The 26388-nt window shown below is 40.6% G+C and overlaps 1 protein-coding gene across 1 annotated transcript in view; it reads right to left on the reverse strand.

Annotated features, from left to right (window-relative positions):
* The window catches only part of LOC125465730 (protein unc-13 homolog A-like), a 390692-nt gene that overhangs the window by 14322 nt on the left and 349982 nt on the right, over positions 1-26388 (reverse strand). Inside the window, exons 38-41 of the mRNA XM_059638582.1 lie at positions 23311-23458; positions 13056-13112; positions 12206-12298; positions 9099-9258 (exon numbers count right to left, since the gene is read on the reverse strand). Coding sequence (XP_059494565.1) covers positions 9099-9258; positions 12206-12298; positions 13056-13112; positions 23311-23458 — 458 coding nt within the window. The remainder of the gene's footprint in view (positions 1-9098; positions 9259-12205; positions 12299-13055; positions 13113-23310; positions 23459-26388) is intronic.

A 26388-nucleotide genomic window follows, 5' to 3' on the forward strand; every position in this document is an offset into this window, starting at 1 on the left:
TGCTCTTGGATACTTTCATAACCACACCCCACAACTGGTGCAGGCAAGTCAGCATTTATCTGTATCAGTCCCCAGACTGGATAAAATGAGAAGGGTTAGGGCCAAGTTGTTTGACTGTAAAGACCACTTACTAAATCCAGCACTCTGGTCATCTCCCAGACCGTAGCCAACAAAGGGGATGTACAGCTATTTGATTAGTTAGAATATGTAATCAACGCTGAAGAACAGAAGATCTCTTTAAATGGTCTATTCCTATTTATTTGTAGGTTGACGAGTTATTTATTTCTGATTTCTTATTCTGAAGATAAGATGACCCCATTCTGTTTGCTAAATGCATGTTTAGCCTATGATCAATGTATATGTTGACACTGCAATTTTCAGCCAATAATTACATACTTAGGAGTTGGCCTCTTTTTCAAGTCTGAAGCATATCTGTTCTCATTATTAGTTGGCGCATGGAGTTAATCAGCAAGGTGAATGTACTATTGCTAAGTTTGCAGAAGACACAAAGGGGAAGGCAAGTGGTAAAGGCGGCAGACAGGTTGAGTTGGTTTTAAAAAAAACTTGGCAGAAAAATATTATGCATAGCTGTTTTTTTGGCTGCTGCGACTTAAGCTAAGAATTTTAAGTATGCAAATAAAAATTGTGGGTAAGGGAAGGGTAGACTTTTGTAAAATTTTATATTTAGAGCTGTTTCTTGGGATATAATAATTAGGCTTTAAGTTCTGTCAGCACAGTGCTATAAACATGTTTTTGAGCAAAGTGAGTCCTTTTAAGCAAGTTTATGTAAGCTATTCTTTAAGGGGCAAATATGGCAGTCAGTGGGAGTGGTACGTTCTTCCTGTTGAGTATAGGCAATTAGGGAGCAGTTCATTGTCTCTGGAGATGGTTTCCAAGAGGCAGTTCAAATCACAGGAACATAAACAAGCCACAGTGGTTATTAGCTTTAAAGATGTGGTCACATTGCAGGTACTGTCACGAGAAGTACGAAGGTCATGCAGGAATCTTCTGTGGCTATCCCCCTCAAATAGATACACTATTTTGGGTATTTTTGGGGAGAGTCTGAGGAAAATAAGTGGTATCCAGATCCGGGGCACCAAGAATGAATCTAGTTCTGTGGGGTTTGTCAAGATTCAAATGAGCATTTGCTATAGGAGTCTCTCCTATTCAGGATGGATTATTACCTCCCTGATGCCAGGGTCAAGGGTACCTTGGAGCAGTGCAGCATATTATCAAAGGGGTGAGTGAGAAGCCAAGGTTATCTTACACATTTTAAGAACAAGATGGTTGAGGCTTTGCAGAGTGAATACAGGAAGTTAGGCAGGGTGTTTAAAAAGCAGAAACTCAAGTTATTAAATCCCTGGATTACTTCTGGTACCACGTGCTAGTGTGAGTAGGAAAAAGACAGCAGAAATATCAGTGGCTGGGGAAATGGTACAGGGGACAAGGATTGAGATTTTTTGGGTCACTGGGCTCTCTTTTCTGTGGCAGAAGAGAACTGCTCAAAAGGGTCAAGTTTTACTTGCAGTGCAGCCATTCCCCCACCCCTCCATCCTCAGTGGGAAACTGAGGAACAAATGCAGCGAGATCTTAGATGTGTCATAATAGAGGTTTAATACTAGGGGATTTAAACTTTCCAAACATAGACTGGGACTGTCATAGTGTTAAGGGCTTGGATAGGGTGAAACTTGTTCAAGAAAATTTTCTTTTTCAATGCATAGATATCGCTACAAGAGCAGGAGCAAAACTTCTTTTCTTGGGAAAGAAGGCAGGGCAAGGACTGAAGCATTAGTCAGGGAGCACTTTTGGGCCAGTGATCATAGTTCTATTTGTTTTAAAATAAGAAACGAAAAAGATGGGCCTTGTATAATAGTTAGTGTTCTAAATTGGAGTAAGGCTGTTTTTTTTTTTACTGTATTATGCAAGAATGTCCAAAAAGTTGATTGGGGCAGATTGTTTGCAGGTAAAGGGACAACTGGCAAATGAGCAGCTTTGAAATGTGACAGAATTTAGAGGTCGTATGTCCCTGTTAAAGTGAAGGGTAAGGCTAATCGGAGTGGGAAACAATGGATGAATGAAGATGTTGAGGCTCCTGTCAAGAATAAAGAGGAGGTAAATGTCAGGTATGGACAACTGGGATCAAGTGAATCTCAAGTGTAAGGGGAGTAAGGACCTGAAGAGGCAAATCAGGAGGGCAAAAAATATGAAACAGCAATGGCAGATATGGTTAAGGATAATCCAAAGAGCTCCTACAAATACAAAATATATTAAGAGCCTGTTAGAGATCAAGGTCTCCTGTGTGGAACCACAGGAAATGGGTGAGAGTCTAGACAAATATCTTGTGCCAGTATTTACTGTGGAGAAAGGCATGGAGGCTAGGGAAATTGGAATTAAATATTAATGTCTTAAACAGCCCACATTACAGATGAGAACATGCTAGAGGCCTTAAACATAAAGGTGAATAGATCTCTGGTTCTGATCAGATGTATTACAGGATATTGTGGGAAGCTGGGGAAGAAATTGCACTGGACCTAGCCGAGATCTTTATCATTTACAGCTGTGGGTGAGCAGTCCACAGGACTGGAGGGTGGCTCATGTGCCTTTCTGAAAGGCAGCAAGAAGCCAGGGAACTGTAGACCAGTGACTCTGACGTCTGAGGTGGGTAAGTAGTTGCGGATGAATCTGAGCTAGAGGATTTAAATGCATTTGGAGAGGCAAATATTGATCAGGAATAGTCACATAGCTTTGTGTGTGAGGAAATTGTCAGCAAAACTTTAAGTTAGTGAGACACAATGTGACCAAGGTGAATGAATGAGAACAGCACAGCAGATGTTATCTACATAGTCTAGTAAAGGCTTTGTCTTTAACACATGGTAGATTGGTCAGTTAAATTAGATCACGTAGGATCCAGGTAGAGCTTGCCAACTGGATACAGAATTGGCTTGATGGTAGGAGACAGACAGTGATGGTGGAGGCCTGTGACCATTGGTATTCTGCATTGATCGAGGCTAGGTCCACTGTTTGTCATTTTGTATAAATAAATGAGAATTTACACTTTTTAGTAATACAAACAAGACAGGACTCTTTTATATAGGTAATAGACCCCTGGGGAGTGTTATTAACCTGAGTTTGGGGATGTAGTTCCTTTAAAAGTTGCATCAAGGGTAGACATGGTTGTGTTTTGGTCTGAGCAACGAAGACAAGCATGCCATTAAGTACAGGAGTTGGGATGTCATGTTGTAATTGTGCAGGATGTTGGTGAGGCCACTTTTGGAGTACTGTTTAGTTCTTGTCAGCCTGCTTTTCAGGAAGCATATTATTAAGTTGGTAAATCGCTTCAAACCCTTTCCAGGCTCTTGCTGTGACTGCAGAGTTTGAGTTACAAGGAGAGGCGGGATAGACTGGGACCTATTTATTGGAATTTAGGAGGTTAAGGGCTGATGTTAAAGATGTCTATAAAATCATAACAGTTGAGGAGTTCAAAACAGACCTAAGGGGCAGTCTTTTCCACAGAAGGTCATTTGCATGTGGAATGACTGGCTGGAGGAAGTGGTAGATGCAGGTATGGTTACAACATTTAAGACATTTGGACAGAGACATGGATAAGAAAGGTTTTGGAGGGATATGGGCCAACCACAGGCAAAAAAAACTAGTGCCGTATACTGTAGCCGCTGCTCCCGATGTAGAGGGGGTCACATTTGGGGAAATCAAGTGGAGGCTTGCAGACTGCTTTGTGGCAGTTTGTGACAAATGAGTGCACCTCCCACTTAGGAACCATTTCACCTCCCACTCCCACTCCTATGATGACATGACCATCCTGGGCTGCATCCAGTGCCACAACGATGCCACCCAAAGGTTGCAGGAACAGCACCTCATTTTGCTCGGGAACCCTGCAACCCCATAGTATCATTGTGGACTTGATAAGACTTCACAAGCTTCAAAACCACCCACCCCTCCCCCAACTGCATCCCAAAACCAGCCCAGCTTGCCCCTACCTCCCTAACCTGTCTGTCCTTCCTCCCACCTAGCCACTCCTCCAACCTCAAGCCCCACCCTATACCCTATCCCTCCCTCCTTGACCCGTCTGCCCTCCCTGCACTGACCTATCACCTTCACTGGCTCCATCCCTGCCTCTTTTGACCTGTCTGTCTCCTCTCCACCTATCTGCTCCTTAATCCATTTTCCATCCCCTTCCCCCATTTCTGAAGAAGGGTCCAAATCCACAATGTCGGCTTTCCTGCTGCTTGGCTTGTTCTGTTCATCAGGCTCTATGCTTTATCTCAAAAAAAACTTGGTCAGCCTGCATGAATTAGACTGAAGGGTCTGTTTCTGTGCTGTATGACTGAGGTTATACACTTAAAAGGAAGAATTGAACAGCTTAATGTTATCTAAATGGAGAAAGACTAGGGGTCCTCATCCAGCTATCTCAAAAAAAAATCCTACCATCCAAGTTCAATAGGTAATAGTTGGCCTTTATTACAGAGGGAATGGGTGGGTTTTGCTAAAACCATACAAGGCACATTGAAACCACATTACTGTACAAGTTTGGGACCCCTTTTTCTAAGGGGGAAAAAAAATGAACATGCACTGGAGGCAGTCCAGAGAAGGGTAATTCAGTATATTAGATTAGATTTTCTACAGTGTGGAAACAGGCCCTTTGGCCCAACATGTCCACACTGCCCCTTGAAGCATCCCACCCAGACCCCTCCCCCATAAGCCACACACCCCTGATCACTATGGGCAATTTAGCATAGCCAATCCACCTAGCCTGCACATCTTTGGACAGTGAGAGGAAACCCATGCAGACATGGGAAGAATGTGCAAACTCCACAGACAGTTGCCTGAGGCTGGAATCAAACTCAGGTCCCTGGCGCTGTGAGGCGGCAGTGCTAACCACTGAGCCACCGTGCTGCCCCAAATACCAAGTATGGAGTAACTGTCTTGTGAAGAGGGAATTTTAAGAATGATGTGACCTTATTGAAACACAGGATTTATATGGGACTTGCTCAGAAATATGGAAATGTTCTTTATGCTTAAGGGAGAGACTAGGATCAGAGGGCATAATCTCCGCATAAGGTGGAATTTCTTCTCCGGGTAGTCATTCTGTGGAATCCTTTACAACTGTGTTGTCAAGTTGTGTCATTGAGTAAAAAATCTGTACCTCTCAGAAATCTGTATCTCTCAGCCTTGAATATAGAAGGACAAGGGCAACAGACAAATGGGAACACTGCCACCTGCAAGTTCCCTCCAAGCCACACACCATCCTGCTTTGGAAATATATCACTGTTCCTTTACTGTCAATGGGTCAAAATCCTAGAATTCCCTCCCTAAGGGCGTTGTGTGTCAACTTATAGCAGGAGGACTGCAGCACTTCAAGAAGGTAGCTTACCACCACCACCAGAATTAGGGCAACTAGGGATGGGCAAGAAATGCTGGTCAGCCAGTGGTGCCCATATCCCACAATGAATAGACAAAAAAAATTTAGATCAGCTGTGATCGTGTTGTGTAGCCTTGCTGGGAGGTAGGGGGAAGAGAAGTTTTCTAGATGTCATGAGATTGGTAACCAGCTGAGAAATTGATTCGTTTACGGAGGAGGTAAGGGTGTCATCTAGAAGAAGAGCCATCAGTACCTCTATCTACAGGTTTTAATGATATTCTGATGGCAACCGAGCAAGCAGAAAGTTTTATATTAGAACTGGAGTGGGTAAAAGGTTGTGAGTGGTGGTTGGTTGTTGTTAGAGAAACTGAGACAACTAATTGTAATCACTATTACACCACCACTTCCCTGTTCCTGCTGCCATGTCACTGGACTAGTAATCTAGAACTGCAGCCTAATATTGTGGGGACATGGATATTAATTCCAGTAAGGCTTGTGGTGAAATTTGAAATCAATGCAAGAAATAAAGCTTTCAATTCTAGACTAATATCAACCACTGTTCTTAAAAAAAAAACCCATCTGATTCACTGATGTCCTTTTTAGGGAAAGAAATTTGCTATCCTTACTGCTCTGAACTCCAGACTTTCAACAGTGTGGCCCTAACTGGCCTTTGAAATGACCTAGCAATCCACTCACCACGAGGATGGTAGCAGTTCGAGAAGGTGACTCAACACTACCGTCTCCACAGCAATGAGGATTGGAGCAATAAATACCAGCCTAGCCAGCACTGCCCTTCCCATGATGAAATTTTAATAGTTTGACATAAAAGAAGGCTGGGATGGAGGGATATGGGAAAATGACAGCAAAACATGAGCTTGATAAACTAGGGGGGGAAAGCAGAAATTAGAATTAAATGTGAAATTATGCATTTTGGTACTGTAAAAAGCAATGTGATGATAAAGAGAAGGATTTGTGGTTTGGGCTGACAAAACATTAGAATCAGCACTTCGATGGAAAAAGGCTATAAAAGCAAATACTCCTTTAACATTTAACCACAATAATGCACATCCAAAGAAGTGTTAATAATAGTGGGAACTGGTGCAAAAACTGCTTGCAGTTGAAGGTCTTGGCCACATTATAGTACAAAGCTAATCATCCTCCTAAAGTCGAAGCTGTACAGTAGGGTAACAGACTCTTCAGTCTTTATTCATTAATGGGATGAGGGCATCACTCATTAGGCAGCATTATTACCCATCTCTGATTGCCCAGAAGGTGGTTAAGAGTCAACCGCATAGCTGCGGGTGTGGAGTCACATGTAGGCCCGACCAGGTAAGGATGGCAGTTTCCTTCCCTAAAGAATGTTAGTGAACCAGATGAGTTTTTCCAACAATTGGCAATGGATTCATGGTCAGCATTAGACTCTTAATTCCAGATATTTATTGAATTCAAATTCCACCATCTGCTGGGGTGGGATTCAAACTCGGGTACCAGGACATTATCTGGGTCTCTGGATTAAAGTCCAGCAATAATACCACTAGCCCCTTGCCTCCCCTCTAATTTGTCCATGTCGACCAGATATCCTAAATAAATCTAATCCCATTTGGCCCATATCTCTGTAAACATTCCCTATTCATATTCCCATCCAGCTGCCTTTGAAATGTTGTAATTGTATGAGCCTTCACCACTTTCTCTGGGGCTTATTGCATACATGCACCACCCTTGTCCCTTAAGTCTGTTTCATACTTTTCCCCTCTTACCATTAAACCAATACCTTCTATTTTGTATTCCTGTTCTGAGGGAAAAGTTATTCACCCATGCCTTTCATGATTTTATGCACCTCTAAAGGCATTCCTCCAATACTCCAGGGAAAATAACCTAAGCCTATTCAACCTTTCACTATAGTTCAAATCCACTACTATCCTTATTTTTTTTCTGTACCCTTTTGAAGTTTAACATATTTCCTATAGCAGGGATATCAGAATTGAATGCAGTATTCTAGCAGTGGCCTAAGCAATGTCCTGTACAGCTGCAATATGACATCCTGACTCCTATAAGCAATTCAGACCAGTAAAGGCAAGCGTCCTTCAATACTGTGTTAACGTGTGATTCTACTTTCAGGTAACTGTGAACTTGTACCCAAGGTCTCTTTGTTCAGTATCATTCACTAAGATCCTACCATTAAGTATATATATCCTGCCCTGATTTTTCCTCACCAAAATGCAACACCTCGCATTTATTTAGAATAATCTCCATCTGCCACTCCAACCCATTGGCCCATCTGATCAAGGTCCTGTCGTACTGAGATAACCTTCACTATCTACCACACAACCAATTTTGGTGTCATCTGCAAACGTAATAATCATTCCTCCTATATACATATCCAGATATTATATAAATGACAAAAAGCAGTGGACTCAGCACCAGTCATTACTGCACACTGTTGGTCGCAGGCCTCAGCCAAAAAACAACCCTCTACCATGAGCCATGTCTCCTACCTTAAAGCCAATTTTGTATCCAAATGGCTAGCTTTCTCTGGAGTCCATCTAATCTAACCTTGCTAACCACTCTACTATGCAGAACCTTGTCAAATGTAATGAAGTCCATATTGACAATTTTGATAACTCTTGAAAAACCTCAGTCAAGTTAATGATATGACTCTCCCCACACAAAGCCATGCTGACTCTTCCCTAATCAGTCCTTGTCTTTCCAACTCCATGTAAATCCTGTACTTCAGAATCCCCTCCAACAACTTGCCCACTGTGGACAGCAGGCACATTGATCTATAGTTCCCTGGCTTCTCCTTACCACCTTGCTTAAATAATGGCACTACATTAGGCACTCTCCAGTCTTCAGGCACCTCACCCATGGCTACTGATTATACAAATATCTCACCAAGAGGGTCCAGCAATCACTTTCCTAGCTTCGCATAAAGTTCCCACCACCAGCTCGGTAATATAGACTTCTTAAGACATTACTATTTATTTCTCCAAGTTGTCTAGCTTCTATATCCTTCACAGCAAATACTGCTGCAAAATATTCATTTAACAGCTATGATGTCCCAGTCTCATGTTCCCAAATGCTTATCCCAATAATTGACTAGTCTAGCCTTCTAATGAGGTATCAATACTGTAATTGTCTCATTGTTTATGGTCATGTGACGAATTGTATGCCTAAGTAATGAGCATAAAATGTAAAAAATTTTGTTCATTCAATAGCCTCTAAAGTTGTACCCTCTCTGCATAATGTACAACAAATTCCTTGCTTTGTTTGAACCCATAACTGCTGTGTCAGATGTCGCTTGAGAAAGTATAACAAAGGTAAACCTGTAGTTTAGATAGGCATATGAAGGATAAATGCCAACATCAATAGGTTTGGCCAAATGCTGGTTTAAAAAAATTATTTTTAAATCATCATATATTTGTCATCTAAAATTTCACCTATGGGCAATTTTCTTCTCTCTGTTCCTTTATCGACTGAAAATGTGCACCCGCAAGACTTGAACAGTTGTACAAGTGACAATAATTCCAGAGAATTGAGCGATATTACATAATTAAGACTGCGCTGCTACTTACCTATTTAGAAACAACATGTAATGATTTGGTTCCATGGGTTTTCTATCTTGGATGGTGGACATCAACTTATAACAATCGTCAAAACATTTGCAACAATAAAATTATATGAAGTATACATTTTACAAGCCAGAGTGTGAAAGGATACATACAATTGAAAGGTTTCGTTGAATTTTGGAGCCCAGCTATTGTTTTTGGACTTAGTGGCAAACCTCCTCTTCTTGTCACTAAGATGAGGTCCAATTATGTTAACTTCAACGAAGGGACGGAAGATACCAGTTGTTTGCCACTTTAGATCATTAGCAGCCACAACTGCAAAGAAAGGAAAAGAAAACCAAAAGATTTGCTTCTAGATTAATATTGCAAAACACGCACATTTTTGTTAAATTTTGTTCCAAAGGTCACAGGTGTGTCTCAAAGCAATAGATTCTACCTCTAGTATCCCGTGGTGTAGTTGCAGCAGTAGATAACTACAGACTATATAACCTATTCTTTCTTCACAAATACTAGCACTATTATGAAATGGTACAGTTTATGCAGGGAATACCCCTCAAATTATTGGAAAAATTATCACTGAAATGTTTTCTGACTAAAATTGTTTCCAAAAGGCATGTGGCTTCTTGGATCATTAACTGCTGTTTGATATATCATCAACTGCATACTTATGTAGTGTACCTTTTCTATTGTAGCCTACTTTATAAAAATACAATGCTGGAAATACCAGCAGGTTTCAGGATAAACCTCCTCGCTATAGGTAAACCTATGGGGAGATCAGTGTTCACAAGTGGAATTTTTGCTATCTTGAATGTGCTGAGATTTGGCAAGGGGAGATAACTGGACAAATCAGTCTCACTGCCTCTATAATTGATGCTGGGTGAGAAAGTCGGGGTGACTTTGATGTGCAGCAATTAAGGTCCTCAAGTGATCAATTAAGGGCTATGCAACTACCTCAACTCATCAGTCCTGCAATTACCTGCCTCCCCTACATGGAAGAAAGGTGAAAAGCTTCTCAACTGGCTACCCAGGGTGACCTGTTGGTCAATTTTAGGGTAGGATGCGAGGGATTCCAACTGTGCAAATATGGGCGCAATCATATGAAGGAGGGTGGCTTCAGAAAGCCAATCTGCTTCTGATCCCACTTTAACTCCTCTCCCCGCAACTCCCAGCAGAAGGAAATAAACTTCTCACTCCTCGATGCCCTTCTAAGTGGGCCTTGATAGGCAATTCTTAGGACCCAGAAGTTACTATACTCTAGTTAGCAGATTCTGGTCACCTGGCACTCCATTGTTAAGGCATCTTTTATAAGGTATGAATCTTGTCCTCACTCTGCATGTAATCTCTTAATGAGTTAATAGGCAAGTGATCTGGTGAGCTGTCTCATCAATGGGGGCAGCATATTAGCTGCTACTTGACATGTACACCTGCACACTTTAAAAATTAAATCAAAAACCATTGGTTCACAATTCAGGCCAATGAGCTTTTACTAGAACTGGAAAAAGTTAGTGAATGTAATAGGGTCACTCCTTGTTCAGATCCAATTACATCACTAATTTTTCCTAATTGTGTTTCAATTAGACAGATTCTTATTAACAGCTGAATTTAATTTCTAAGTATAAAATAATGAATACTACCATGTAAAGAATGCCAGCTCTCTGAATGCAACATTGTCTAGATTACAAGGATATCCATTATTCACTGTCTCAAAGATTTTTGGTTTACAGACATCATTTCAAGTCAATTAGCAATCATTGGCACCTTCAACTAAATTTATTCACTATCAAATATGCAAGCTATGAACGTGTAGCAGGTAAAGAAAGCTTACCTACAAACCATAGTTTGATGGGTGTGCCTACTTCTTGGGACAATCTTTCTATTCTTGGCAAGGCTGCATCCAGGCAGAAGAAAGCTGGGGGAAAACTTGATGTGCAATAGGGAAGCAATACCCTGCTTAACCAAGTTAACTAATCTGGGGTGAAAAGCAGCAATTCCTAAAACTTCAAACGTAACAGGAGGTCATACAATGCAAAGATTAAGTTTGTATTTTTTTTTATTTTCATGGATTTCCAAAATGTTTTAGCTGTCTACCAATTATGTATATGGAATTTCATGAAATTGCAACTGCTGACTCACCTTTGCTCACTGAGTAAAACCTCCCATTAGCTTTTTGCTAAATTCTGGCTTCATAATACCATTTTTGTCACTCTTGTTGGAGTGAAAATGAGTCACGAAGAAAGACAGAAAAATAATTCTCTACTGCTGGGTGTCTCCCAGAATTCAGGGTTAATAACGGGACCCTAGTAAAATATTGGTTGCTGTAAATCTTATGGCTGGAATTTACTAGCATTATTGATTCCCTTATGACAAGTGTGGATCAATGCAACTTGTCACTTTTAATCATCCTTATGGTTTATGGCTGAAGTGACATCTTAGCAATGTGGTTGCCTCGTGATTGCACAAAGCGCAGCTGAAAGATTTTCAATGTTGATGTGTGGCTTTATCTTTGGAGTTCAAAATGCATCAAACTTGCCAAAGGTTGCGAGATTTGTTTAAACAAGGAGTGAGACACATCAGTTACTTTATTAAATGCATTTAATATGGGAATATAAGTAGGAGCAGGTCAACTGAATCCCACAATGCTGCTGTTATTCAACTATATTATAGTTTATCTTCTACTTCAATGCCATTTCCTGCACCATCGCTGTATCCTTTGATGCTTCAATATCTAGGAAATTTACTTCTGGAAATAATAACTGTAATAATGTGCTATTCATTGACTCAAACTTTTACCTCAGCCGTCAGAAATATTCTTCCTGCATAGAGTCTGAGGAGATAATTAAGATAGCACGATTCTTGCAGTAACCCAATGCCAGAGTGATACACTGCCTTCAACAGATGGAGGGGTGATGGGGGTCTTTAAGATTTTCCAGAAGCAGTTTTGTCACCCACCCTATTTTAGGCCCAAACAGAAAAAAAACTCTACTCTAACAGCAGAAGCCTTTCCACATCTTAGCGACATTTAACAATGGTAGCAAGTATTGTCAAACATATTAATGATATAACACACACTATGCTATGTATTCACTTGATTAGTCTACAAGATTCTAATTTCACTCTGAAAGGCAACTCCCGTTACATTTATGTAATAATTCTAACTGCAAAGTCCACTTGTTGTGATATTTGGAAGATGCAAGTTTGAAGTTTATATTCATTTAATTTGATAAATTTTGAAAATAATTATAGGCGATTCATTCTGACCAACCTTTAACTGTGACCTTGTGCTCTCCAGTTCCTGGATGAGTGAAAAGTTCCACATGAACGGACACTTCTCCTACTGGATCATCCACACCAGGTCCTGTGGAATAACAGATTTAAAACCTAAACACCACTTGATGACAATCAACTATACACAGCATTTAGTGCAAGACTCACTATGTGCGAAGTGAGCCCCAGTGAAGGGCTTAATTTAGTAACAGGGGCAATTCAATAAGTCACATGCTTAAACTCATTCAATTGAAATACCTTTCCTCCCCAATCGTCCCAGTGCAAGCAAAATTTCAGCCATTATAAATGCCGCTGGTTCTGCTCTTTATGAGTTTGATGCAATTACAAATAACAGACACCAGTCTACATTCGAATCTGCATGACAAATGTGTTAATTCAGTTTGCTGGGAGTCAAATCACAATTAAAATCACTTTAAATTTAGACAATAAATCCATGTTGCACTTAATGGTTGAAACCAGTAGATTTTGCAGAACATGGTAGTGCTTCTGCTCCCCAGCAAATATTGCAACCTTTATTGTTTTTGCCTTTCTCCTTACAAACTGAACGTATTATTTCAGAGGCAATTCCATTTCAGGCTCTTGCAAACACATTTCTTTTTAGCCAAATGAAAAGGTCGTCTATTATCACAATTGTAACAAGCAACCCACTACTGTGTATTTGATTTTCTGTAGGAAGCTGCATGCTACAAAAACATGCACAAGGATAACTGAGTTTGGGTATTTAGTTCTAGATTCCTGAAAGTTCCACTTTGACATCAGCTGAACGGTTGTTTCAAGCCCAGGCAATCTAATGCTGCCATTAGTGGCAACATTATGCTCAAACGTACCCTTTTCAGGATAAACCTCCTCGCTATGGGTAAACCTAATACCCTTCCCACCATGCACTGAGTTGTGAAATCAAAGCCAGACAGCAGGTGAAAATGAAAGGAAGAAGAAACTGAAGTGAGAATACATATAAGAGACAGACATAGCAATTAACCTAACAAACATCTTTAGATAAACGAAGATTATCAGAAAAAAAAGTTCAGACACTCATTGGCAGCAACAGCACTTAAGACAAAGATCTGCAAAGGTCAAATGACAATGCTGAAAACCATTTCACATTTCTTGATGGCATGTTTTAAGTCAATATTATTGATCGGTTCATGTGATGTTTGAATTGATGCACTATTAATAGGATGTTCAAAGCAAGCAAGCATTCTTTTATTAGTGCTGTGGATACTTAGCAGATGCAACAAATTAATAGATTTGCTGTCGTATAATCTTATTCAATTAAATATACATTTTATCTAGAATCTCATCATCATCCCTCAAAAGGACTTTTATCTACTTGTTACTACCAATCTTTATACTTTCAAAATAAGGCTTACGAGCAGTTTGGAAGCAAACATTGTGGATTGACTTTTCCAGTTGTTCAATATAAACACTAAAGATTTTGAATTATGGAGGGAATTCGGTAAATATTTTTGTGCATCATAAAACTATGAAATAAATCAAAGCAAATTTCTAAATAAAATTTGTTAAAGGTTCATTATTACATCAATATGTTTTAGCAAAATGTCTCAATTAATTAACATCTAAATTGCTGTTTCAATTGGCAAATAAGAGGACCTTATCGATATTTAGGTGGGTCTAAGAATACTTGTATAATTCCTTCAGTTTGGGATCTCAAAATGAATTGAGAACAATTAAAGCTTTATTTTTGCACCGTACTTGAAACCTGGTAAACAAATTTTAACAGTAAGCTCATTGCAAAACATGATTAAGATCAACTATTAAACACTGACATTTGACCTTTAAACACATTACAAATTAGGATAAAAGATTATACATTGTGTATTAAGACATTACAGTATGTTTTTGTCACAGTAATGGTATGTAAATAATGGCATACTAACATGATTATCTCCAGTAAAGTCTTCCTTTACTTTTTTTTTGTCCAACATCTTAATTTGATGATTTAATTCCTGACAGAAATTTTATCCTTTTACAACCATTTGAAATACTATCTTTTTACAAGGAAAGAACTCAATTTACGAATATTAATTCACCCTGAAGTCTGAATTAAAAGCTGTTAAATTTGTACTGTATGGTATCTTGTCTAAAGGTATAACCTCCATTTCTTGTAACATCATCCAAAGATAACCTTTCAACTTAATGGCAATTAAAGCTGTATCAAGGATATCTATATCAGTTCATAATCAGAAACCATCAGGTTCCACATGTTCCCAGTCCTATCTCTAGTAGCACCTTTCTCATCCCCTCCATTTTCTAACTAGTTACGCTGTTTGCCTGACATCCAATCCTGAATGAGCAAAAATTTTATCTGATTAAATATTGAGAATAATTAAACTATTATCTTCAGTATATTAGAACAAACTCCGTCCCCTATCATCAACTCCATCCCTCTCTCCCTGGGCTGAGATTAAGATGGACCTTTGCAACTTAGAATCAGAAATGGTGGCAAAGGTGAACTTCTGTAAACACTGCACAATTAAGATTGCCTACTGACATCTCTGTAACATTGTCCATTTCTAGTGCACAACACATTTGTCGCCGACACTGTTAGTCAGTCTTTGCTGCCTCAGCACTTGACAATTCCAATGTTCTCTTGGCTGGCTCCCTATGTCCATCCTCCATAAACTTGAACACATCCAAAACTCTGTTTACTATACCTGAAGTCATGCATTAGCCCTGTACAGACAGACTTAGATTAACTCTTGGTCTTTCAGTTCCTTGATTTTAAAATTTTCTTAGTGAGTTCAAACCCCTTCACAGTTTTTTTTCCCATTTTTTCTGTAACGTTTTCCAGCATACAACCTTTTAAGAGTCTGCGTTTGGAGTCTGGAAGTTTTCACATTTCCCATTCTGATTATTCCACCATTGATCAGTGTGTTTTCAAGCTCCTAAACATTAGGGTCTTGAATTCCTCCTGTTCTCTATACTTTGGGCAGGTCAACCAGTTTAAGTATTAAAAACGTGTCCAAGTATTCATTGGTGAGGCGAACAGAAGGACACAGAATTTGGTTTGCAGCTCAATTTGATTTTAGTAACAAAATATTCCTTATTAAAAACACCAGATGAGCATTTCCCAAATTCCTACAACAGTTACTCATTATCCAGATCTGTCTGATAGAGTATATTACCCACAATTATCAGTTTATTTCAGCTAGGCTGTCAGAATCTCTTTCCGACGTAGGCTGGCTCTCATCCATTAAGGTGAGGCTTCCAGGTCAAAGTGGTTCATCTGCGGGATCTTCTTAGGTTGCCTTATGGCCTTCTGCCACGAGTCTTGCTGATGGGGTGGCTTCCAGGCATGTGTTTTGTCTCCCCACACCCCAGACCTTCCTGAATATGCTGTGGCCTTTGGTCAATGGGGTCTGACTGGAGTGCAAAGTATCCAGTGAGGCTGTGCCAATACCCTTCACTTGTTGCCATGTCGATAAAGTGTAGACTGCACAACCTAAGGCATTGGCAGGAAGTCAAGGTGCCAGTAAGTCTGGTGGATACTTCTCCAATACACAACCCTCCAGGTGAATGTAACTGGTTCCCCTCGAAGGTTTGTGACCTCTTTGACCTTGATTTACACTGTTCTCTGAAGCTGACGGCTGCTGTTTTCTGCTTTTTCAGTGTGCTCAATTTTCTGACATTGTTCAATTAAGAATGTCCAATTTTGAGCTGCTAGTCACTTGACTACACTCTATGCCTTGCTTTAGTCTCTTTCAGATGTTTGTTTATCTAATTACATGTCTTACACACACCGTTTGTGGTTGGTGTCAAAATGTAATTTTTTACATCCCTGTAAAGCTCATATTTGAAAAACATTTCTGTTAGTTCAAATATCGCTATGGTCTTATTGCATCTCACTGCATCATTCAAGACTCCACTTCCATTTATTGGGCAAACTTAATTCTAATCTCCATTTTAGTTTTAAATGCTTAAAGCTCTATCAAAAGTACAGTTAAGCGAATTGAGGTCAAAACTACATAATACAGGCAGTTTACAGCTTCACCAAGAATTATGATGATTGAAAGGTGGTCAGCAAGTACAGTTTTATTCTGTTTGTTCAAACTGTTTCTATTCAATTCTTAGTTTTAATAGAAATTTAGAAAACATTATTTCTAATTTTTCAAATTTAGTAAACATTTATAAAAAGTTAGTCAAAACTGAACTGAGAGTTTACAAATTAATTTGCTTTATTTTAAGCTAACATGTTTTATGACCAAATTTACAAAACTGAAAAGAGACATATTTTACAAAACTAGAGAAAAACCAAACAGATCTGTTGCACCTATCACTTAAGGATTTCTATATATTAAGATTCTTAAAGTTTTATAATTAAAATGTGCCTGTTATTAATTCAAATATTTCTGCTGTACTGTAACTAAAAAAGTATGGTTCTGTGTGTTTGAGTATCGCTGTCAAGGTCAGCATTCCTAGTTGCAACTGAATTGCCTCCACTGTCTTGAACTGTTGCAGTTCATGTGCTGAGGGAGAAAGTTCCAGGTTTTCAAATTAGTGACAGTGAACGAACTGTCATATATTCCAAGTCAGGATGATGTGCAACTTGAAAGAAAGCTTGCAAGTGATGGAGCTCCCTACATCTGCTGTCTTTGTTCCTTCAGGCGATAGACGTCATGGATTTGGAAGCTGCTGTCAAAGGATCCTTACTGAGTTGCTGCAGTGCACTTTGTGGATACCACAGTGCATCATTAGTTGAGGGAGGGATATTTAGGGTATTGGATGGGGTGCCAATAGGCTGGGTTGCTATCTCCTGGATGGTGTTGAGCTTAGGTATTGTTGGAGTTGTATTCACCTAAACAACTGGAGGTTTCCAATTACAATCCTACATTTTGCTTTGTTGTTGATTGGTAGGCTTTGTGAAGTCAGAAAATGAGTCACTTGCCACAGATTAAATGTTGTAGCTGTAATATTCATAAGGTTGCAGCAGCTAAATTCCTGGTTAATGGTGCCATCATATCAAGGTTGGTCACTTACTTTCACCTCTGGAATTGAGCTCCCTGCCCAGATTTAAACCAATGTGGTAATGAGATGGAGCGAAATAAGTGGCCCTGGTGGAACCCAAACAGAGCAGCATCAGTGAACATGTGCCACTTGATAGCATTGTTGGCTACACCTTTCATTGTTTTACTGATGATTGAGTGTATATTAATAGGACGCAATTGGCTGGATCAAAATAGTCCTTCGTGGACAAGGTATACAGGACAATTTTCCACATTGTCTGATAGATGCCAATGTCCCAGCTATACTTTAGTTAAGGGCCTGGTTAGTTCTGGAGTACAAGTCTTTAATAATACATCCTGGGTGTTGTGAGAGACTGTAACCTTTGCTGTGTCTAGTGTCAACTATTTCCCTATCATGTTGAGTGAGTGAATTGAGTTGGATAGAGATGGCCATCTGTGGTCTTGGTGACCTCAGGGCAACGCAGAGTTGGATTTAGAATTAGTCTTGTGTTAGTTTTACAAGATTGGCATCTTAATTTTTCAGGTATGCTGAGGAGAGCATGGCAAAAACAATATGATGTTCTTCACTGACTGATTGCCCTCCCCCCAACATTTTAATGGTAATGGGAGAACAAGGAAAATTCTGGATCATGAGGTTAATGGTGCCCAATTTTGAGCTGCACAATCTATTCAAAATCTGTTGCATTTAACATGGTTGTAACAGATAGCTTCAATGTTAAAATGTGACTTCATTTCCATACTGACTATGAGGTACTCCTAAGACTGTCAAGGAAAGTTGCATCTGTGACAGGTAGACTGGTGAGGGTGAGGACCGGTAAGTAACTCCCTCTGGTTTGTTCCCTTGCTACTTGCCACAGGCCCAGTTTGGCAGCTCTCCCTATCAGGTCAAGGCCATAGAGCAGAGTAGTAGTGCAATCAAACCACTTCTCAATTTCACTTGACAACCGCCACCCACTACATTCTGTGGCATTGCTTCCCTCAGTTCAGCATGGAGCAGCACTGATTCATCATTTGAGGGAGGGCAATGGGAGCCAATTAACCAGTTTTTTTGCCCATGTTTCACCTCATACCATGAGAAAACATGAAATCTCAACTGTTCTGGGCCCAATTAGACACACTTTCACACAAGATCTGATTCAACCACACAAACTGCCTGAATCTGAATATCTCCCATTCCCTAGAACCCCTTTGGGCATCTAATGCTTTGACCTTGGGTTCAACGCCACACTCCCCGATTTGACACCCAATCCTACAATCCATACTGACTTGAACTATTGACCCAATGCCTTCTGATCACCAAGACCATCCCCCTGACCTGACCATTCCCCAGAGCTACCCCTAAGCAACCACTCACCACTCTATCCTCATCTACCAGGCACCTTGCCTCCTCACTAACCGTACACTTCATCCCCATCCACCTTAAACCCCGAAAGCAATTGATACCCCAATTACTCAGCCACCTGGCACCCTTCCTCAACACTCATTTACGTTATGTATTTGCCTTCTCTTTGCTCTTATCAGGACCTTTTAATCTTGGAATACAGCAGTTAGTATATACCAATAGTTTTGTGGATTCCTGGTCTAGCCAGACTGAATCAGTTGAGAAGACTCCTGAGTCAATTGTTCATGCAGAAATTTCTTCCAAAGTAGTGCATTTCTTGTCCAATACAGGTTGAAAAAAAGGCTTCCAACTCTGATTGGAAGATCTGGGCCGTGAAGTAACAAAGCAAAAAACTACATGTCTGCTTTGCTGAGTATCCTCCATTACTCACAACTTAAGCAAAAGTATGTTGTCAAATGTTAATGATGTAAGGCTGCAGTGAAAATGAATTGTGCCAAGTCCAGCCAAAATAACAAGATGCTCTGTCATTTTATTGACTTATTGGTGAATTTCTGCAGGTCACCGCTAAAGGGTGGATTAATTGACATACAATGTATGTCCACTGATTCACAGGACTCAGAGATTTAACTCATCTATGGATTAAACACTCAAAGTAAAGCAAAGTACTGCAGATGCTGGAAATCTGAAATAAAAACACACAGTGGAAGGAGACGTCCTAAGAAATGTCATACTGGACTCAAAATGTTAACTGTTTCCTGTCTGTTTGCCGCACCTTCTGAGTTCCTCCTTCTGTTTTTTATTTCGTGATCTCTGGATTGGCTTGTAGCTATAGTCAAGGCAACATTTATGGAACTGCCAACAACATGCAAATTGTCCCAAACACATCTTCATTTTTTTTGTTTTTGTTCACAAAAATATCTGCCTTTCCAGTCACTGGACTTTGAACCTTTGCTGTCTGAATAAAGCATTTGAAAACTAAACAGTTTCCTAAATAATTATTACACCATTTTTTAAAAATGACATTAATTAAATAAGTGGTTCAATACCTCTGCTAACAGCAAAAAATAATGATTTGGACATCTTGAATACTATTTTTAGTCCTTAAAGTATTAAAATAATAAATTGATATTAACAATCTTGCTCTCCACTGACAGCAGAGCAATCCATGAGGTTTACTGGGGCAACATGGTGACTTAGTGGTACGCACTGCTGCCTCACAGCACTAGGGACGTTGGTTCAATTCCACTCTTGGGCAACTGTCTGTAAGGAGTTTGCGTATTTCCCGGTGTCTGTGCCACAATAAAAGCTGTAACTAATATGCTTTTTGAAGATATTACACTGTTAACTGCCACCAATTTTGTAGAGTTTGGATTAATTTATTACGTTAAGCAAATCTATATATAATATTTGCATGCGTTTCCTTGCAGTGGTCTGGTTTCTTACCACAGTCCAAAAGATATGCAAGTTGGGTGGGTTGGCCATGCTAAATTACCTACAGTGATCAGGGATGTGTAGGTTAGGTGCATAAGCCATGGAAAATACAGCGATACTGTAGGGCCTGGCTCTGGGTGGGATGCTATCTGGAGGGTTAGTGTGGACTTTTTGAAGTGAGTAGCCTGTTTCCTCGCTGTGGGATTCTATTTCTATTCAAATATCCTTCAGCAGGATCTGGTAAGATCAACACTTAGTTAAGAAATTATTTTCTTGTTATTTAAATGCCAGTTGTTGAAATATGTAGAAGTGCACTGCCTGAATGCATGAATTCATGGTGGACTTTCCATTTGGCAATCAAAAAAAATCTATTCAAAGCGAGTGCTATTTTGGATGGAAAGCTATACTCATCAGCTTAGTAAGATTGCAATACATTTTGATACAAATAGTGAGCAACTAGAAACTTATCATTCAAATTATCAGAAATATATTTGCACAATCAGGAAATGGCTGTGTGGAAGTTGCTGATATCTCAACAATTTCTGCTTGCATCGACTTGCAGCCAACTATTTCCCATGAATATATTACCTTATTAGGGCTTCTTGTATTTATTTGGTGAACATGAGACAAGATAATAAAAAGATTGCATAGCCTAATTAACTAACTGTAATCCACAAGTCAGAACTTTCTCAGGAACAGACTGACAGCATTGTCAATGAAACGTTGCCTTGATGAATAAATATTATATATAGATTTGCTTAACGTAATAAATTAATCCAAACTCTACAAAATTGGTGGCAGTTAACAGTGTAATATCTTCAAAAAGCATATTAGTTACAGCTTTTATTGTGGCATAACTGCATAGAACATAGTTGTTTCCTTTACAAGCCGCCAATGTTGGCATTTATGGAAATCTAGTTACTTCCGAAATAAATTTAATGTAGTGCATTAAACAAGCAAATACATAAATTCTTGGATTCTTTTATTGTTTTAGATTGTAAACATTTTACTCAAATATTGAATATAAATCCCACCGTTATGGTCTGGATGAATATATCAATGCATGTTGAAATAAGGGACTGATTTAACCAAAGAAGGGTCAAAGCAGAAACACAGAAAAATCAATAACAGCAATTCAAGTAATTCTTGAGCTTATTTTGCTCCAGTATATTTGTTTCCAGAATGGAAATTTTTAATATCTATTAATGTGGTCAGCTCTAGTAAGCTTTCACAATTATTAGTTACTATAGCTGTTAAAATGATCTAAATAGTACAGAATGTGCAATAGAAATGAATTATAACAATAAGACTAAGAAAATAAAATGTGAGGCTGGATGAACATAGCAGGCCAAGCAGCATCTCAGAAGCACAAAAGCTGACGTTTCGGGCCTAGACCCTTCATCAGAGAGGGGGATGGGGAGAGGGAACTGGAATAAATAGGGAGAGAGGGGGAGGCGGACCGAAGATGGAGAGTAAAGAAGATAGGTGGAGAGAGTGTAGGTGGGGAGGTAGGGAGGGGATAGGTCAGTCCAGGGAAGACGGACAGGTCAAGGAGGTGGGATGAGGTTAGGAGGTAGCTGGGGGTGCGGCTTGGGGTGGGAGGAAGGGATGGGTGAGAGGAAGAACAGGTTAGGGAGGCAGAGACAGGTTGGACTGGTTTTGGGATGCAGTGAGTGGGGGGGAAGAGCTGGGCTGGTTGTGTGGTGCAGTGGGGAGAGGAGACGAACTGGGCTGGTTTAGGGATGCAGTAGGGGAAGGGGAGATTTTGAAACTGGTGAAGTCCACATTGATACCATATGGCTGCAGCGTTCCCAGGCGGAATATGAGTTGCTGTTCCTGCAACCTTCGGGTGGCATCATTGTGGCACTGCAGGAGGCCCATGATGGACATGTCATCTAGAGAATGGGAGGGGGAGTGGAAATGGTTTGCGACTGGGAGGTGCAGTTGTTTGTTGCGAACTGAGCGGAGGTGTTCTGCAAAGCGGTCCCCAAGCCTCCGCTTGGTTTCCCCAATGTAGAGGAAGCCGCACCGGGTACAGTGGATGCAGTATACCACATTGGCAGATGTGCAGGTGAACCTCTGCTTAATGTGGAATGTCATCTTGGGGCCTGGGATGGGGGTGAGGGAGGAGGTGTGGGGACAGGTGTAGCATTTTCTGCGGTTGCAGGGGAAGGTGCCGGGTGTGGTGGGGTTGGAGGGCAGTGTGGAGCGAACAAGGGAGTCACGGAGAGAGTGGTCTCTCCGGAAAGCTGACAGGGGAGGGGATGGAAAAATGTCTTGGGTGGTGGGGTCGGATTGTAAATGGCGGAAGTGTCGGAGGATAATGCGTTGTATCCGGAGGTTGGTAGGGTGGTGTGTGAGAACGAGGGGGATCCTCTTGGGGCGGTTGTGGCGGGGGCGGGGTGTGAGGGATGTGTTGCGGGAAATACGGGAGACGCGGTCAAGGGTGTTCTCGATCACTGTGGGGGGAAAGTTGCGGTATACTGCATCCACTGTACCCGGTGCGGCTTCCTCTACATTGGGGAAACCAAGCGGAGGCTTGGGGACCGCTTTGCAGAACACCTCCGCTCAGTTCGCAACAAACAACTGCACCTCCCAGTCGCAAACCATTTCCACTCCCCCTCCCATTCTCTAGATGACATGTCCATCATGGGCCTCCTGCAGTGCCACAATGATGCCACCCGAAGGTTGCAGGAACAGCAACTCATATTCCGCCTGGGAACGCTGCAGCCATATGGTATCAATGTGGACTTCACCAGTTTCAAAATCTCCCCTTCCCCTACTGCATCCCTAAACCAGCCCAGTTTGTCTCCTCCCCCCACTGCACCACACAACCAGCCCAGCTCTTCCCCCCCACCCACTGCATCCCAAAACCAGTCCAACCTGTCTCTGCCTCCCTAACCTGTTCTTCCTCTCACCCATCCCTTCCTCCCACCCCAAGCCGCACCCCCAGCTACCTACTAACCTCATCCCACCTCCTTGACCTGTCCGTCTTCCCTGGGCTGACCTATCCCCTCCCTACCTCCCCACCAACACTCTCTCCACCTATCTTCTTTACTCTCCATCTTCGGTCCGCATCCCCCTCTCTCCCTATTTATTCCAGTTCCCTCTCCCCATCCCCCTCTCTGATGAAGGGTCTAGGCCCGAAACGTCAGCTTTTGTGCTCCTGAGATGCTGCTTGGCCTGCTGTGTTCATCCAGCCTCACATTTTATTATCTTGGAATTCTCCAGCATCTGCAGTTCCCATTATCTCTATAACAATAAGACTGTTTGGAGGCTAACATGCATCTAGCAGAAAAACAGATCAATTGAAACGGTGCTTACCCTGAGATGACTGAGACACGATAAACGTTTTAATAAGGGTGTCAGTGGCCTGCGTGTACAGTGACAGAGCATACCGTAGAGACTGCAGATCTGGGCTCTTTTCTAAAAAGGTCTTCTTCAGGCCAACTCCGCCAGCATGGAAATATTGCTAAATCATTTAAGACCTCAGTCAGCTCAATGAATCTTATAGAAAATCACAAACCTAAAAATTCATATGATACATCAAACCAAACTAAAGTCAATCATTCTTTTTTGTGAACATGGCAATTATCAATATCACAAAGCTTAGCTGACATTGTAATAATGAAAATGAAATCAATCACAATATTTCAGAAAGATTAGATAAACACAAATATTGTTTAAAATACAAGAGAAATAAAATTACAGTAAACAGCTGCAGTGTGGATTTGAACGGCAACAAACCAAATGGTTCAAATGGATGCCTTTGCAGCTATTATAATTTGAAATGCTCTTTTTAATTCTCCATCTCAATCTGTCATGCTTTCTCTTTGGAGCCCACTGCCAACTATTCTTCCATAATCTCTACTTTCACATAAACTGTCTTGGCCATATTCACAGCTACTCTATCTTGATCCTATGTAGGGATGTAGGGATGCTAATCTTATTGTGCCAATCACAAATAAAACCAGCTCTGATTACTTACTCACATAGAAAATCGGAGCAGATGTAGGCCATTCAGGCTTTCAAGCCTGCTCCGACATTTAATATGATCATGGTCCCCTTTTCTACTTTTTCCCCCAATACCCTTTCATCCCTTTATCCCTAAGAGCTATACCTAACTCTTTCTTAAACATTCAGTGCTTTGGCCTCAACACTTCTATGACGGATAATTCCACAGACTCACCAATCTCTGGGTGAAGAAATTTTTCCTTATCTCAGTCCTAAAAGACCCACCCCATATACTTAGACTCTGACCCCTGGTTCTGGATTACCCAATCATTGGGAATATTTTTTCTGTGTTTACCCTGCCTAGTCCTGTTGGAATTTTGCAGGTTTCTATGAGAGCCCCCCTTTTAAACTCCAGTGAATATAGTCTTAAACAATCTAGACTTACTTTATACATCAGTCCTGCCATCCCAGGAATCAGTGTGCAAGCCATCGTTGCATGTCCTCCATGTGCAGAGCATCCTTCCTCAGACATCGAGACCAAAGCTGAACACAATACTCCAGCTGCGGTCTCACCAAGGCCCTATACAAAGTCCATTACATATTTATACACCATATTCCTCCTTCCTCTTCTCAACCTTACGTCACCTAGGTTCACTCTGGGACAAAAGAAACCTTTCCCAATTCACCCACTTCTGCATTTTCAAAATCCCAGTTACCTACTCTTTGGACCTCTGTTCACTACTGATGCCCTAGTCCCCATTCAAACAATTTCGTCTCTGCTCCCTTAAATCCAAGGATGGAAATTTGAAAGTTTCTGGCAACAATAGGTTTAGCCAGTCATTAGTGTGTTTGGACCACATTAAACATCATCAGGTCCTTCTTTCGTCTCACAAAACTGCTCACCCAGAGTCACTGTGAATAGCAAAATTAACTTTGCCTTCTCTTCATTACAAACTGTCTTGTTAATTTTCTCAAAGTATCACAAGACTTTACCTCCGAGACCTTATCACTAAGATTGCTATAAATCGCTGTGAGATTCTTTCCACAAACCTTTTCGGTTCTCTTTCCTTCTTTTAAGATGCTCTTTAAATCTTACCTCTTTGACTAACTCTTCCCTAACATTGGTTTGAGGTTTGATGACAAATTTACTTAATAGTTCTCCTGTGATGCTCTTTAGCATCTTTTACTGTATTTACAGTGCTATACAAATGCAGGTCATCGTCATTTCAAAGCAAATGAATGATTTAAATATGAGAAGTTAGATAGAAGTGCTATTTTCAGGAGCTGAGTCACCAAGAAGAAAGGGTCATAGGCATAAGAGTAAATGTTGGAGATTTAGAACAGTCAGAAGTAATTTCTTCACAAGATTGAGAAATACTGAAGTTCAATTTCAGGATTAAAACTGAGGTAGAACCATGGTAACATTTAGAGATAGGTTGGAAAGATGGATGACAGAAAAGGGGTCGAAGGGATTTGGAAGAAGAGACAAATGTTACGGAAACAATCGAGGACAGGGGTAAAACATCAATGCAGACTACTTGGTTTGAAGAGTCTGCCTCCCTTTTCTAATGTCTATGCTTTTTAACATGAATCCTACAACGAAGGGCTTTCTCTAGCATCACCCACTTTATCTGCTGGAGACTGTAAACATGTGGAACAGGAGAAGACCATAAAAGAGCATGGGGATTGGCAAAGGTAATAAAAATGAGTAAATGATCGGTGAATCTGTTTGCATTTATCTTTAAAAACTGGGGTAACCTATCAATAATGAGGGGTTTGGTAGTGTAGCAAGGTTTACTAACAGTAGCAAAGTTTAATATGAGTGATAGGGTATATTAATTGTAAATTAAGAAAAATAAGTTACATATTTAAGAGCAGTGGGTTTTATTAAAATAAAGCAATTAAGAAAAATAAATTAATTAACATGTTATAAAAAATGACAGGGAAAGGTGGATATCAGCGAGATCCAAGATAACTACATCTACAGTTAATTGTACGCAGTTCAAGGGGCAGTGAGCTCAGAGTCAATGACATTGAGACTGAGCTACTGCAGTGTATCATGGAGGTTGAAAGTCACTCGGACTCTTAGTTCCAGAAGGCAGGTGTACCTTTTAGGAAAAGGGTGAACAGGATTAGATAGGTAAAAGATAAAGTTACTATCATCTTACTAGACCAGTAAGGCAGCTCATTCATTAGAGGGAGATGACTGGCATTGGTTTAACCTGAGAGTCACCACGCCTCAGGTGAGGGTACAGGTTGAGGAGAATCCTTCATGCTAATCTCAGCAAGTGTGGGAATTTGAACTGTTGACATCACCACTCTGCATTGCAAATCAGCTGTCCAGCCAGCTGAGCTAAGCAACTACCTTACGATGCATTACTCAAAGACTAGCGCAGGAGAAATGAGTTTAGGCTCAAATGGCACTGACACCAGGACAGACTTATTACA

Source organism: Stegostoma tigrinum, chromosome 30 (genome assembly GCF_030684315.1).
Source record: "Stegostoma tigrinum isolate sSteTig4 chromosome 30, sSteTig4.hap1, whole genome shotgun sequence".
NCBI lineage: Eukaryota > Metazoa > Chordata > Chondrichthyes > Orectolobiformes > Stegostomatidae > Stegostoma > Stegostoma tigrinum.